Here is a 14,860-nt window from a genome sequence, read left to right as displayed (position 1 = left end):
AGTACTTGTCTTGCTTTCTCAGTATGTTTTGGCTCATTGTCAATCTGTACTATGAAGTGTCGTCCTATCATTATTGTGGCATTAGGCTGAATTCCAGTAGACAGTAAGGCGCCCTCTACTGTACACTTCAGAATTCATCCTGCAACTTCTGCCAGTGACTGACTTCCATTGGCAGTCATGCATGTTCATGTTGTAACACGGCCTCCACTGTTTCACAAATGATGTGGTATTCATCAGATCATGAGCCATTTCTTCTCTTCTCTTTCCAACATTCCTGTATACACCGATTTCCAAAGAAAACTGTTCCAGAACTGGACAGGCTTTAAAAGATTTCTGGCGAAGTCTAATCTGCCCTTCCTATGTCTGAGGTTTACCAGTGGTTTGCAACCTTGTGGTAAACTCTGTCTTTACTTTCACAAAGTCTTTTCTTAATTGTAGACTTTGGCAATGACAGGTCTACTTCCTAGAGAGTGTTCTTGGTTGGCTAATTGTCATGAACTGGCTTTCTTCACCAAGGACAGAATTCTGCAATCACTCAGCACAGTCGTCTTCTGTGGTTTTCCAGACCTTATGGTGTTGTTGAACTCACCAGTGCATTCCTTCTTTTTAAGAATTTACCAAATGGTTGATCTGACCATTCCTGGTGTTTCTGCTCTCTCTCTGATGGGTACGTTTTGCTTTCTCAGCCTAATGATGGACTGTTTTTACTAGCATGGACAGCTCATATTCAGAGTTCTCAGTGATAACTTCCAAATGCAAATTCCACAACCCCAGACCTTTTACTTGTTTAATAATTAATTAAATAATGAGGGAACTGCTTCCACCAGGCTGTGGAACAGCTTGTCAATCAAATGTCCATTTACTTTGAGCCCCTGGAAATGGGAGGGTTGGTTTAAGGGGGTCTAAGCAGAAAAATGGCTGTCATTCCTAAATGGCTCATAAGGGCTTTACCCAAAATATCATAAAATTAAAACTTGAAAGTCTACACTTCAATCACACAATGACTGCTTTATTTCAAATCCATTATGGTGGCGTACAGAGCCACAATTATGAAAACTCTGTCACTGTGCAAATACTTATGGACCCGACTGTATGAGTTTCCCAGACTTACTGGGGGAGGTTGCTTATCCACTTGTTCAACTTGAAAAGGAATCCAAAATACGCTATACTTTTACATTCCATTCTCCTTCACTATAAATATCTGACTGCACTATGCTCAAAAAACATTTTTCACTCCCAACTCCTAATCCAATTAGTACTTGTTAAGGGGCAGCAGTGTGTACTTCATCTTGGGGGTATCATTGCGTTCACATGCAATGAGAATTTCTGAAGTTACCATTTGTTATGCTTTACCTTCCGACTCGATTCCATTCATGTTGGGAGTTCTGGGAAAAATGCAAGGTTGCTGTTGATTGGTAGATAGATCCAAACAAAACACAATTTAAAAACCAGTTCTAATTTATTTTAGAAAATAAAATGCTTAAAAGTGGCACTCCCTGCACTGCAAACACAACCAGCAAATGTAATTTCAGGCTGAACATATTTTTCTCCTGCGGTGGGTTGGCACCCTGCCCAGGATTGGTTCCCTGCCTTGTGCCCTGTGTTGGCTGGGATTGGCTCCAGCAGACCCCCGTGACCCTGTGTTCGGATTCAGCGGGTTGGAAAATGGATGGATGGACATATTTTTCTCTTTATTTTGGATATATTTAATGAAGGTAAAAGGTTGGCATCTTGTTACAACTCATCCAATTTCAAATAGCAATTTTTCTCTACATTGTCCTAATAGGAATGGCAATTTCCATTAAATTTTATAATGGGAAATTCATGCGTACCATCCCATGTGCTCCACAATGTGTGAATACAGCTAAATTTCAGAGAGATGTAAAAGTACTAGAAAAAACATGCAGGTTGTGAGAGAACAGCACATTCTGGCCATCCTGCTCCACTGCACGTCCGTGACCTAATTAAAAAGGACACTAGCCCTAAGAAATTTTGGATCACCTGACCTAACTGCAGCAAGACCCAAATAACCTTTTCTATCACTCACCTCCAGCCATCTGCTGTCTTAGCCAAAGAATACAACCTTACTGCACATCTCCAATTACCCTAGAAAAATCTCTTACAGGGTGGGAATTGGGAGTTAGATACTGCATTGATTCACTGGTCTACAAAAAATATTTTTTGTTTGCTCCTGGGAACTTCAGAGCAGCTCTTTATTAAGTTTTTTACACTGACTTCATACATGAAATCGTAATTAAGCTAGCACGTCAGGTTTTTGAAATACACATCATTGACATTTTGACACTTTTGAATATCAATATAATATATCAACACTATATTTGGAATTTGGACTCTGTCCCATCAAAATTGTTTTGATGTGTTTATTCTGAAAACAAACCAGAAGACGATACCAGAGACACGTTAAAGTATATTTATGTCAATTTACCTCAAGTGAGGTCAGCGTACTCCATAACGTTGGAGGCACTCGCTTTTGCGCTTGTACTGCACATCCGTCTCTCTTTGCAAGAACCAACAGTAATCACCCATCATGCTTGGAGTAAATCTCTCCCACCCCCCACCCGATATCAGTTTTCCATCACCTTTATATCTGGATGAAATCTTTCCCCATGCTCATCTCTGACATCGCTTAGATTTGGTGGAAAAAAGTCGAGATGAGAATGTAAAAAATGCGTCTTCTGTGACATTCTGGCTCCTGTAAGCGGATATACTTTCAGAATATTCTCCACAAGCTAAGCCTAATTCTCTGCTCTGTGACTGTCAAGAAAATTCTGGACAACCTGCACGAATGAGGGTGATGATTCAGTGGGCTTCAGTTTCCTTTTGAACTCCTCGTCAAGCATCAGTTCACGGATTTCAGGGCCAACAAAAACACCTTCCTTCATTTTGGCTTCACTTTTCTCGAGACCAGACTTATGTCTTAAATGCTGAAACGCATTGCCTTTACTGTCCAGTCACCCTAGCTGTCCAAGACCTGGAACATCATAACTAAAAAAATTGGACGTGCTGGACGAAAACGGTTTTCAGATTTGGAGTCAGCAAGTGAAATTTCTTAAAGTACAGGTGAAAGAATCCCAGTAGCAAAATGCTTGTTGACCAGTGATTGGTAACCAACCCTTTACTCTCACCTGATGAAGCTTTCATATGAAATCTTCATGCAAAGGGACAGGGAACTTCCCCAAAAATAATTCATAGACACAGAAACTACCTGTGTACCTTTAGTAAATTCCTTTAATTTAGTAACTATCTTTTGTAAATTCATGTAATGCCATTCAATTTTCTGCAGGGAATGGATGCTAAACTCTTCCATGAGCAGCCTGTTGCTTACCTGTCGAAGTTTGCTGTGGATGTTAAATTCCCACCAATGCAGATGATAGATATAGAAAGAAAAATCATCTTCTCCGCAGTAGCTTGTGTAGGACAGTACATAGCGACCACACTTTGTGAAGCCGAGAAAGATATGTCTATAATACACACACAAAAAAAACAATTATCAAAGGTCTATATAAGCATGCATCAGCAAAGGGTAAAAAAAACAGGCATTAGTTGTTCAGACACTGAAAAAATATAAAAGAGTTACAGATTTAAAGTTTCACCTATTGAAGGTTAGAGAGTCAAAAAGTTAACTCTCGTTTTTAAGTGAAGGAATAATCCTTTCCTTTGTTCCTTGTACAAAACACTGATAAAACTACATCTCTGAAAAGTCAATAAGCCTTGGAAGAGGGTAAAGACATACGAGGGATGTTCAAAAAGATTCCACACTTTAACTCTATTTATTAAGAATTTCAAAAACAGAGGACATCACTTTTGTTTGTGATGCAATCTTCCCAGCGTCGTACCAGCTTTTTAATGCCGTCAGCAACAAATGTTTTTGGTTGAGCACGTAGCCACTGATGCACCGCTGCTTTCACATCATTGTCACATGAAAATCTGGTCTTGGCCATAGCTGGACGTCCGGAGCGATCTGCATCCATCACACTAGTACGGCCATTTTCGAGCAATTTGAATCTACTCATAGACTCTACGAGAGAGAACTTTATCCCCATACTGAGCATATATGCGGAGATGAATTTCTGCTCCCGGCATACCTTCTGCCTACAAAAAAAGTGTATTACGAATCACTGTTCTTCTTTGGTGCAATTTATGAGTTTTGCTGCCATCTTCATCACAGGGTGACAACTCTTCTACTAAACTGCACCGCCCACCTTCACCATTTCCAATGAAAATATAACAAGTGCAGAAACTTTCTGAACATCCCTCGTATTTTAAAAGCTGCCTCACTTTAGCAGTTTGGTGTAACACTTTTCTTTCTCTATTTTTTAAAATCAGAAAAGCCTTCCCATAGGATTGGTGACACCACTCAGAAGAAGTTGATGCTAACTCACCCTGCTCGCAAGAACTCTTCGTCAACAATTGCTTTCAAAGAGACACAGACCCGTGGTGGCAGCTTCCGAAAATGTCGATGTGTGAGCTGGCCAGAAATCTGAGGGAGCAAGCAAGAAAATATACAATGAGTTCCATGATACTGCAATACGTGCCACACAGAAGTGACTTGGTATATCGTTTTCGGCCCCTTATTTGCATTACTGCAACACTCCACACAATTTGGATGAGCTCCTTTGACAAACAAACTTCAACATGCTGTAGTGGCACAGTAAGTAGAGAGAGAGAAAAATAAAACACCTGCTTAAGTATAACTTCAGGAATCCAAATAAGGCTAATGATATCATATTACATGACTTCTGGTCGTAAGGTTTTTCAGACTTGCCAACTGCAGTTGCCAATCTCGTTACTGAACTATGTCCAATTAATGGGCATATCAAATTAAGTGACTGCGTAAAGACTTTCTAGCACAGTTGTGTGCTTCCCTTTTTGTGGTAGCCAATAGTGTGCTACCCAACAGGTTAACAAGTACGACAAGTTTTGCCCCAATCTCTGCCCCTTTCCCCCTTCCCCCTCCATTCTGCCATGGTATATAAAACGTGAGACATCAGACAGAAGAGCTTCTCTTCTGTTTGTGCAGTCCAAAACACCAGCACTCCTTATTCCATATTGTTGCATTCTATGCATTGTACTTTCAGATGGGCAATCATTGGTTCTTGGCTCTCATGCACACCAATCCCTCCCCTATGACAAAAAGGAAAAATCAAACCAGTTTGAGAGGCGAGTCATGGACTAGTTAGTGCGAGTCGCCAGGTACATCACACCAGACTTCAAGCGAGCAAAGCAGCAACTGCCTTTGACTCACCAAGATTGCGTAAATGAAGATTATGACTGAAAATCACTGGAAAACTCTAATGTGACATGGCCTTTAATGGAGGAGTTTGATTAATGCATTGGAAACTCTGCAACCTCAAATCTAATCCGGAAAAGAATCGGAGAACTACTGCTTTAGAGACACATTGACATATGTTGTTAATTAAAATTTTGTTTAAAAATGCTCAAGAATGCATCTTAATAGCAAGTATTTATTAAAAGGCCAAATGCTTAACTGTAACTCAAAATGTAAATTCCTTTAAAACTGGCTGATTTTACCAGTCAAGAGTGTCAGCTGGACAAATATTGTAACAGCTTTCCTATATACAGTACTTGTAAACCACTTTAGTAAAAGCAGTGAGAAGCATGAAGAAAAGTTAAGCAGCGTCTCCCACCACTAGCTCTATACTCTTGGAATACAAGTCATAAGCTGCCAAGTCAGCTGTGATTTACGGAGTATCTGCGAGACACTTAACCAGTTCAAGTCTGAATTGTAGATATGTGGAAATGGATCTGAACTTATCAAAGGTCTTGGAAATTAAGGCTAAAATAACACAGGATTTTTTTTTTTCGCTTATATATAGGACCAGTAACGGCACACTGCACAATAACAAGCAGTGACTACATTTGACTTGAGTATTCCTAGTTTTCATCCTCTTTCTCTGTACATTTTGCATTCGTTTGCTCAGAGGTTGATTTGCTTGCTGCTTCATGAGCAGCTCTGCTTTTCTCCACCCTAGCGGCCCGCTCCTTCTCTTCTTTCGTCGGCATCTTTTCATGTTAAAACTAATTAAGTCAGTATTTGAGTTGCAATTACTTAGTACGTTTTTCTTAATTTTTCACTTAAACTGGCATTTAAGTCTCCAATCTGCCTCAAGAATGATTTAAGATATGAAGAGGTAGGGGAAGTGATGGCGAAGGTGGTAGGGAATGAGAACAGCGCCTGTATGCATGCCCCGCATGGCCACCCTGCTGGCCGCTGCCAAGAGTCAATTCTACAATAAAATAAAAAGAGAAATAACCTTGGAGGTCAATCATCACCCTGAAAGCGGATAGTAGACATCACGTAGTATACGTGTACTAAATTTCAGGTCAATAGTTCAAACGTTTTGCGAGCTACAGGCGATTTTAAATCCTCGACACACAAACGGGACAGCCACAGTAGCGTATTAGATAAGAAGATGGCTTACAGCAAACACAGGTTTTTTTTTTTTTTTTTTAAACTGTACCCTGATGTAAACTAGATAGATAGATACTTTATTAATCCCAATGGGAAATTCACATTATCCAGCAGCAGTATACTGATACAATAAATAATATTAAATTAAAGATTGATAATAATAATAATGCAGGTAAAAAACAGACAATAACTTTGTATAATGTTAAATGTTAACTGTCACTGAAGCTGCTCTTCTGTCTGGAGATGATACTATTTAGTGGGTGCAGTGGATTCTCCATGATTGATAGGAGCCTGTTTAGTGCCCTTCGCTCTGCACAGATGTTAAACTGTCCAGCTCCATGCCAACAATAGAGCCTGCCTTCCTCACCAGTTTGTCCAGGCGTGAGGCGTCTTTCTTCTTAATGCTGCCTCCCCAGCACACCACCGCGTAGAAGAGGGTGCTCGCCACAACTGTCTGATAGAACATCTGCAGCATCTTATTGCAGTGCATCAGTATTGGCAGTCCAGTCTAATTTATCATCCAGCTGCACTCCCAGATATTTATAGGTCTGCACCATCTGCACACAGTCACCTTTGATGATCACAGGGTCCATGAGGGGTCTGGGCCTCCTAAAAGAGTCGCACCATTTAACAAAGTCATTGATTAGGTCCCTATACTCCTCTTCCAGCCCATTCCTGATACAGCCCACGATAGCAGTGTCATCAGCAAACTTTTGCACGTGGCAGGACTCCGAGTTGTATTGGAAGTCCGATGTATATAGGCTGAACAGGACCGGAGAAAGTACAGTCCCTTGTGGTGCTCCTGTGTTGCTGACCACAATGTCAGACGTGCAGTTCCCAAGACACACATACTGAGGTCTGTCTTTAAGATAGTCCACGAACTAGTGGTTCCCAAGCTCGGTCCTGGGGACCCCCTGTGGCTGCAGGTTTTTGTTCCAACCAGACTCACAATCGCTGATAATAATCGAGAACAACTGAACTCATTTAATTACCGTATATACTCATGTATAAGTCGGGTCTTGAAACCCGAAAAAAATCGATCATAAAATCAGACCCTGACTTATACGCTGTTCAAAAATTAATTTTTTTTACATCTTCTTGCCTCCTCCAATCTCGCACCACTTTCTCAGACGCATCAGTAGCGCAGTTACCAATTTCTTTTGCCACTTCAATGACTTAATTTAAAACCAGCTTCATATTTTCTTCTGATCTAACGCTCCATCGCAGATAAGGGATGCTCTTACGATAAAGGTGTATGAGGGTGTGAGATACAAAAAACACAAAACCATGCAAACGTCACTTCAGAATGGTTTGGGCATTACCGTGTGGTCACGTAGGCACAATACATAGAAAACAAAGGCCGCGTGCTTCATGGTTACTCTCTCAGGTGGGTCTTAGCATATCATAATCTCTTGGACCAATAGTGTGAATTTTCTGCATTCTACTTATAAGACCGACATTATAAAATACTGGAAATTATACGATAAAAATCATGCCCTGACTTATCCGCAGAAAAACTTAAAACGCGAGTATATACGGTTGCTAGTCTTGTTTTTACTCTTCTCTTATTCTGCTTTCAGAAACACACAACAGCATGGTTTTTACATTTATAAGACATTTAGAAATATTTCTATTTTTTTTTCTAAAGCTATAAATGCTTAGCTCTCTTTTGTTGTTCTCCTATTATTTTCCCCTTTTCCTGCGTAGTTTCCTTCCTTTATTTAACCCTAATAGTAACAATTAACCAGCATAGCAGACATACGGGATGAAGAAAGCTGCAACGACTTCAGTGTCAGACCCGCTGATTAGTAAGTAATTCGTTAAATAACCAAAATACCTAGAAAAGAGGAATGAAAATTGGGTTGAATACTGTTAACGACTTAAAAAAAAAAAAAACCTACACATTCCCCATATAACTGCTTATGACATTTTAATAAAAAAAAAAATCTACCAAACATAGTTTATAATTTCTACATTGACTCCAAAACACACAGAAACTGGGAAATAACGGCTCACTTAATTAGGCTAAGAGTCCAATGATAAACTGAAGTTGGTTGGAACAAAAACCTGCAGCTACAGGGGGTTCCCAGGACAAAGTTTGGGAACCACTGCTGTAAACTATTACATTTAGACAAAAACTAAACCGTGTGCAAATTTTATTGTTTAAATCTAACGTGTTCACAACAAACTCGATAATATCCATCCATCAATACTCCCCCATCACCGTTTATCCAATCAGGTTTAAAGGAAGAATCAGACCTGGAGGAGATGCCACTCCATCCCAAGAGACATTCACGCGCACACACGCCACTCACACTTGAATGATTTAAAATGACTAATTAAATCAATATGCACATTTGGGGAATGTGGGAGGAAAGCCATTTGACACAAGGAAAATATTCAAAGACTACACTGACTGGGATCGGAATCAAGACCCTGGAGCTGTGAGGCCAGTAAGATTTCTTATTTTAAAAACTGTGCAAAATATGAAGGGCAGCATTGTAGCACACTGGTCAGCGCTGCTACCCCATAGTGCCATAAAACAGATACTGAATGAACATGCGGTCACTGTGAGGAGTTTGCACATTCACTGTGTCAGGTGTCCTAAAATGTGCACGTTGACTTAGTCATTGTACATCGTTCAGAGGCACTTTCTCTGGATACTCTTTAAAATAAGCCAAAACAGGATTGGCAACACTTCTGACACTCCTTGCTTGTTCTCCGTTTTCACCCCTCTCCTCAACCCTCCATCCACAACCCCCTTGACTGCTGATGACTTTGCAAACTTTTTCCAGGAAAAGGTAGCCGTCGCCACACACCACAACATTCTCTTCTCTCCACCACTGACATTTCCAACCTCCTCTCTAGTTGCCCCAATACCTGTTCACTTGACCCCATTCCCTCACATCTTTGCTTCACTTATTTCTGCAACTACACGCATCATCAGCATCTCACCCAGCACAGGCACTTTGCTCTTCACTGTTCAAACAGGCCCTAATAACTCAAGAAGCCCACGTTTAACCCATCATAAGTAGCTAATTACAGACCAGTCTCTCTTCTCTCCTTTCTATCTAAAACACTGGAATGCATAGTCTTGTAATCAAGGCTCTTCCTTTCTTCTACAGAACAGACTTCTTGATCCTAATCAGTCAGGCTTCAAGAAGGGACCCTCTAACAAGATATGTTACAGCAGACTAGAGCTTACAACATGGCATCTTGTACTCATCCTGCTAAACGACTATTCTGCCTTCAAAATGGCCAACCACCACATCCTCCTTGAAAACCCTCTCTGACCTTGGAATCACTGGGACTGCCCTTGAGTGGTTTGCGTCTTACCTCTTTGGCAGATCCTGGGCCTGGATAGATGTCAAGGGTGCATCAGGCATGTCCCAAGGATCGGTGCCTGGTCCTCTCCTCCTCCTCTCTATACACTACCATACTAGATTGGAGGTTACTTTATTTGTTCCCATGGGAAAAATAATTTTACAAAACCTCAAACAAATGTATACACATATGGTCTGTGTGTGTGTGTATATACATACACACGGCTCTACCATCCTGTCCCATGTCTTATCAGTGCTATGCCAAAGATACTTAGCTGTAGCTGTCATTCCCTCCAGAGCAGAGGTCGCCAACTCCGGTCCTGGAGGACCACCGTGGCTGCAGGCTTTCATTCTAACCCTTTTCTTAATGAGTGACCCGTTTTTGCTGCTAATTATTTAATTGACTTGCTCTTGAAGACTCAGACCCCTTAATTATTTCTTTTTACTTAATTAGCTGCCAAACAATAATGAGATACAAAATGAGCCAAAACAACTGGTGTCCATCATACAATATCTGAAAATAAAGAAAGATGAAGGTCTCAGGAATGGCGATCTGCTCAGGTCCGCAAAACATTTTACCAGAGCTCTTAGAAAACAGAAAGTCAAGAATTTCTGAAATGTCTGCTAATGCACCACGAGAGCAGCAACAGGCCATGGAATTAAAGAACGGGTTTAATTAACAACAAGACTCGGCGCCTAATTAAACAGCTGGTTGGAGTGAAATTGGTTGGAGTTTGAAGCCCTGACTTAGTTGGTCTTCTGTCGGCTCACTCACTTCATATTTCATTTCTGCTTGGGTGTCGATTAAGGAAAGAAATGAAGCAATTCAGAGGAACGATGAAGAAATTCAGGGGAGCAAATCTTATAAAAAACAAGTCAATTAAAATGAATTCACAAGAAGTTAATTAGCAGCACAAACAGAGCACTCATAAAAAAAAAAAAAAAGGGTTAGAACGAAAACCTTCAGCCACGGTGGTCCTCCAGGACTGGAGTTGGCGACCCCTGCTCCAGAGGACCACATGGTATCAGTTGGAATTTTGGCATGCATCACTGATATTGTAACTTGGATGAAAAAGAACACCATCTCCAACTCAACCTGGCACAGATGGAGGAGCCGAGATAACAAGAAGGTCCGTCTAAGTTTATTCAGCACCACATCTCTGTTCAGCTCGGCTCTTTATTACAAACACCTGCCACGTCATTCTGGGTGGTGATCAATGACCAGCTGTCCCTCAGAGACCATGCTGCTATAGTCTTTCAGATTCACGCTATACAATATTCACAAGATCAGACCGTACCTAACAGAAAATTCAGAACAACTTCTGCTCCAAACTTTGGTTTTGTCACATCTGGATTACTGCAACTCTCTGCTGGCAAGAGTACCAGCACGTATCACCAAACTGTTGCAGACAATTCAAAATGGTGTTCAACTAGACAAGGTGGGCTCACGCCACTCCTCTTTTCAGATTACTGCCTACAGCAGTGCTATTCAGCTCAAATCCTTAACACTTGACTGCAGAGTAGTCAATGGGTCAGCACCACTGTTGTGGACCCACAGAAAAGGACAGAGCAGCACACATCATTGTACATCAGTGAGGCAGAGATGGAGAGAAGAAAACCTTTTCAATTTCAAAGTGTTTATATAAGTAAGAAGCTTATCTGGTCTCACAACATTATTTAATTGGAAAAGACATCAACAGTGTTTGCACTTCCTGAGAGGGCTAAAGAAATTGGGCATGGCAGCCAGAATCCTCAGAAGCTTTTATAGAGGTACTATTGAAAGCATTCTAGCATTCTTACCGATGCCATCACAGTCTAGTTTAGTACCGGTCTCTTCAGAGGACTGCAAAGCCCTACGGTAGGTGGTGAGGACGGTCCAAAACCATTTTAGGAACAATCTTTTCAACTCTGGAGGACATTTACCATGCTAGAGTCATCAGGAGGGTCCACAGCATTATACAGGCACAGCACCCACTCTCAACAGACAGCAATCACACTCTTACCATCGGGCAGACACTACAGGAGTGTAAGGCTACAGATCAGTTTCTATCAGTAGACAATTAGATATGTGAATGATTCCTGCACATTACCACTTCCACCTCACAATAACGGACTTCACTGGCACAGACAGTAATTTACCTGCTATATTCACCCTTTGTATTAGGATATCTGTATTGCATGTTTTTTCTATCACATTTTAATCTCAAAATCTGATTCACGTTAACATGATACTCGTGGTAATTTCACTATACAAGCTTACATTGTGCTGCTGTATTTAATGAAATGTTTTTTTCTTATCCATCGCCTATTGACTATTAGCACATAATTGTACAGTCTTGTGCTTAATGTGTGTATATTGGTGACGGGAAGAGCATGCAGAGTACAATTTTCATGGTACAGTGTGTCCGACTGTTGAAGCCAATGTGACATTAGACTACTTTTCCAGCAATTTTCAGTCATCGCTTTCATTTCCAAAATCTTAGCAAGTCAGAAGCATTTGGCAGGACATTCTTGTAAAGCCAGTGCAACATACCCAACAAATGAGACCATCTAGTATGCGACTCCCTGCAATACAATCAAACAGGTTTGCTTTTATCTTTAGTCATAGGGGTAGACTCTGTGGGCACAAACGCCAACAACCAGTGAAAGCTCATCAGAATGTAGCAATTAGGAATAAAATGCGTGTTTTAAACCTCGCAAACATGGAAGAGGCTGATCTTTATGATGTGTTTTATGTACTAAAACAGAATGGAGGAGAAAAAAAAAAAAAAAGGGCACAAAGACTGCGGCTGAACTCGATGTGCCTATTAACCCTTAATGCAGCACCAGCCAGCTCCATCAAATAGCACAAAGCTTTGGACCTCACAAACAGAAGAGAAGCTGGTCTGTCTGATATCTCATATTTTACAAACAATAACAGAATGTAAAAAAAGAAATACTAAAGATTGCTGCTGAACTTGCCACAGCTGTTAACCCTTTCGTACAGTGCCAGCTCCATTACACAGAACAATATTGACAATAAATACTCTTGTACTCGCCTCTTTTTCTGATAGCCAATCAAGTCAACTGTGCTGGATGGTTGGCACACAATCACTATCCAGCGAATTTCAGTCATTTCAATTTACATGGTCTGGGCAAAGAGATCAGCAACTGCAGTCATACCCCAACAACTAGATGTCACATAATGTGACTTTGGCCTTACTGGGCATATGACATTTCTTCTTTCGGCTGCTCCCATTAGGGATTATCTTTCTCCAGATCTTTCTGTCCTCTGTATCTTGTTCTGTTACACCATCACCTCCATGTCCTCTCTCTCTCACCACATAAGCCTTCTCTTAGGCCTTCCTCTTTTCCTCTTACCTGGCAGTTCTATCCTTAACACCCTTCTCCCAATATACCCCTCATCTCTCCTCAGCACATGTCCAAAACAACGCAATCTCGCCTCTCTGACTTTGTCTCCGAACCTGAGTTGACCAATTCATATACTGTATATGGAAACACTTGTGAGGGCCTATACTCCTTCTCGACCACTCAGGCTACTGATAAATGGCATCAAATCACAATCCAGACTCATTTCGTGTGTAGTTTCTAGGTGGTGGAATGAGCTGCCCACCTCCATTTGTAGTTCTCACTCCCTCAATGTGTTCAAGAAACGTTATAAGCCTTTGTTTAATAAATTTCTATGTACCCAATTCTAGACTTTTATAAATTAAGGAATTGTAACTCTCTTGTGAGCTCTTAATTTGTGATGATCAATTTTGTATCCTTATCCTATCACGTTTATTTTCCAAGAACAGTCCCCCAGGCTGATGTTTACTCGATTATGCTGATCTCTTTTGGAAGTTGCTTTGGATAAAAGCGTCTACTAAGCAAATACATATAAGTACTTTAAATAAATGGATGGATAGCTGCATAAATATGAACACGAGAAAACAAATGAGCAACGTTATTCAGCCCTGATTCATGGTCGCACAACCATCTACCCTTTTAGTATAAAACGAGGAAAACGTGCACCAAATGTGGACGGGATGCCGAAGAACCGTTGGGCTCACTCACATATACGATTCACACAAAATGGTAAATCTATGGCATTAAAGGTCGCCCCGAGTAGTTTTCTGTGCAACGACTGCGATCGGCCATTGACCTGACGGAGATGCTCCAGAGATTCAATGTAGCGGCATGAACAGTATTAGTATCTGCGTTGCTTTTGATTCCAAAGGCTTGAAAGGGAACTGTATTTCTTGGACGCTTGCGTTTGTGTTCTCATTAAAAACAAACGCAGATTGCGCGATCTCTTTAACTATAATGATTTTTGTGTATCGGTCTACATTTCATTACAACCAATTGGCAATTCAGCCTGAACCGTTTATAGACAGGCTTTAAATAGGCTTAATGATGTGTGAAACATTTAAATCTCTACTGCATATACCTACAAATATGAAATCGTATTTGCAGCTCATCTCGGACACTAATGTCTCTTGTTTTCGAAGGTCCGCTCGCAGCGCCGCATCCAGGACACTAACGAGCGGCCCCGCTTCCCGTCAATATCTTCCGTCCTTGGCCTTGTCTAACCTCTCCGGTCAACAACACGCCACCTACGCTCAGTTTTAAATCGACGGCCCACTTCCTCCATACCTTGCCTCTGCTGAGCAGCTTCACGACATTATCCCGAGTTTTTTTAGCCGGTTTCTGCTTGTTGTCTTCTCGCTGGGATTTCGAGCTGGGCGCCATTTTTCCACCGTTCCGCGCCTCCGCCCGCCCTGCACCCGTCGCGCTATTGGTCTCCTCCCAAGATTTGCGCTTTCTGATTGGTTGTCATCCGCGCTGAAACGCCTCAGCTCGTGTGAGCAGGATATGATTGGCGAGTATACGTAGACCTGCCCGGTCTGTCAGCTTTAGTCTCTGATTGGTTGACTAGTACTATCAATCATATTTCCCCGTTGAAGCCCAGCTTGTTCGTGCGACCTTCAGTCTGATGGTAAATTTAAAATGTATTTTTATACTCAAGTTAAAAAAATGTAGTCTATTAAATTTAGTCTGTCAGTGCTGATTATTTAATTATTTACGTTATTATTATACTTCA

At 41.1% G+C, this 14,860-nt stretch overlaps 1 protein-coding gene across 1 annotated transcript in view; it reads right to left on the bottom strand.

Annotated features, from left to right (window-relative positions):
• Positions 1–14,552, bottom strand: part of dcaf15 (DDB1 and CUL4 associated factor 15) — a 34,362-nt gene extending 19,810 nt beyond the window's left edge. The window contains exons 1-3 of the mRNA XM_028822619.2: positions 14,413–14,552; positions 4,404–4,501; positions 3,347–3,482 (exon numbers count right to left, since the gene is read on the bottom strand). Of these exons, the coding sequence (XP_028678452.1) occupies positions 3,347–3,482; positions 4,404–4,501; positions 14,413–14,508 (330 nt within the window). The 5' untranslated portion in view covers positions 14,509–14,552. The remainder of the gene's footprint in view (positions 1–3,346; positions 3,483–4,403; positions 4,502–14,412) is intronic.
• Positions 14,553–14,860: the final 308 nt, after the last annotated feature.

Source organism: Erpetoichthys calabaricus, chromosome 17 (genome assembly GCF_900747795.2).
Source record: "Erpetoichthys calabaricus chromosome 17, fErpCal1.3, whole genome shotgun sequence".
Classification (NCBI taxonomy): Eukaryota; Metazoa; Chordata; class Cladistia; order Polypteriformes; family Polypteridae; genus Erpetoichthys; species Erpetoichthys calabaricus.
This window is presented reverse-complemented; position numbering and strand designations above follow the sequence as displayed.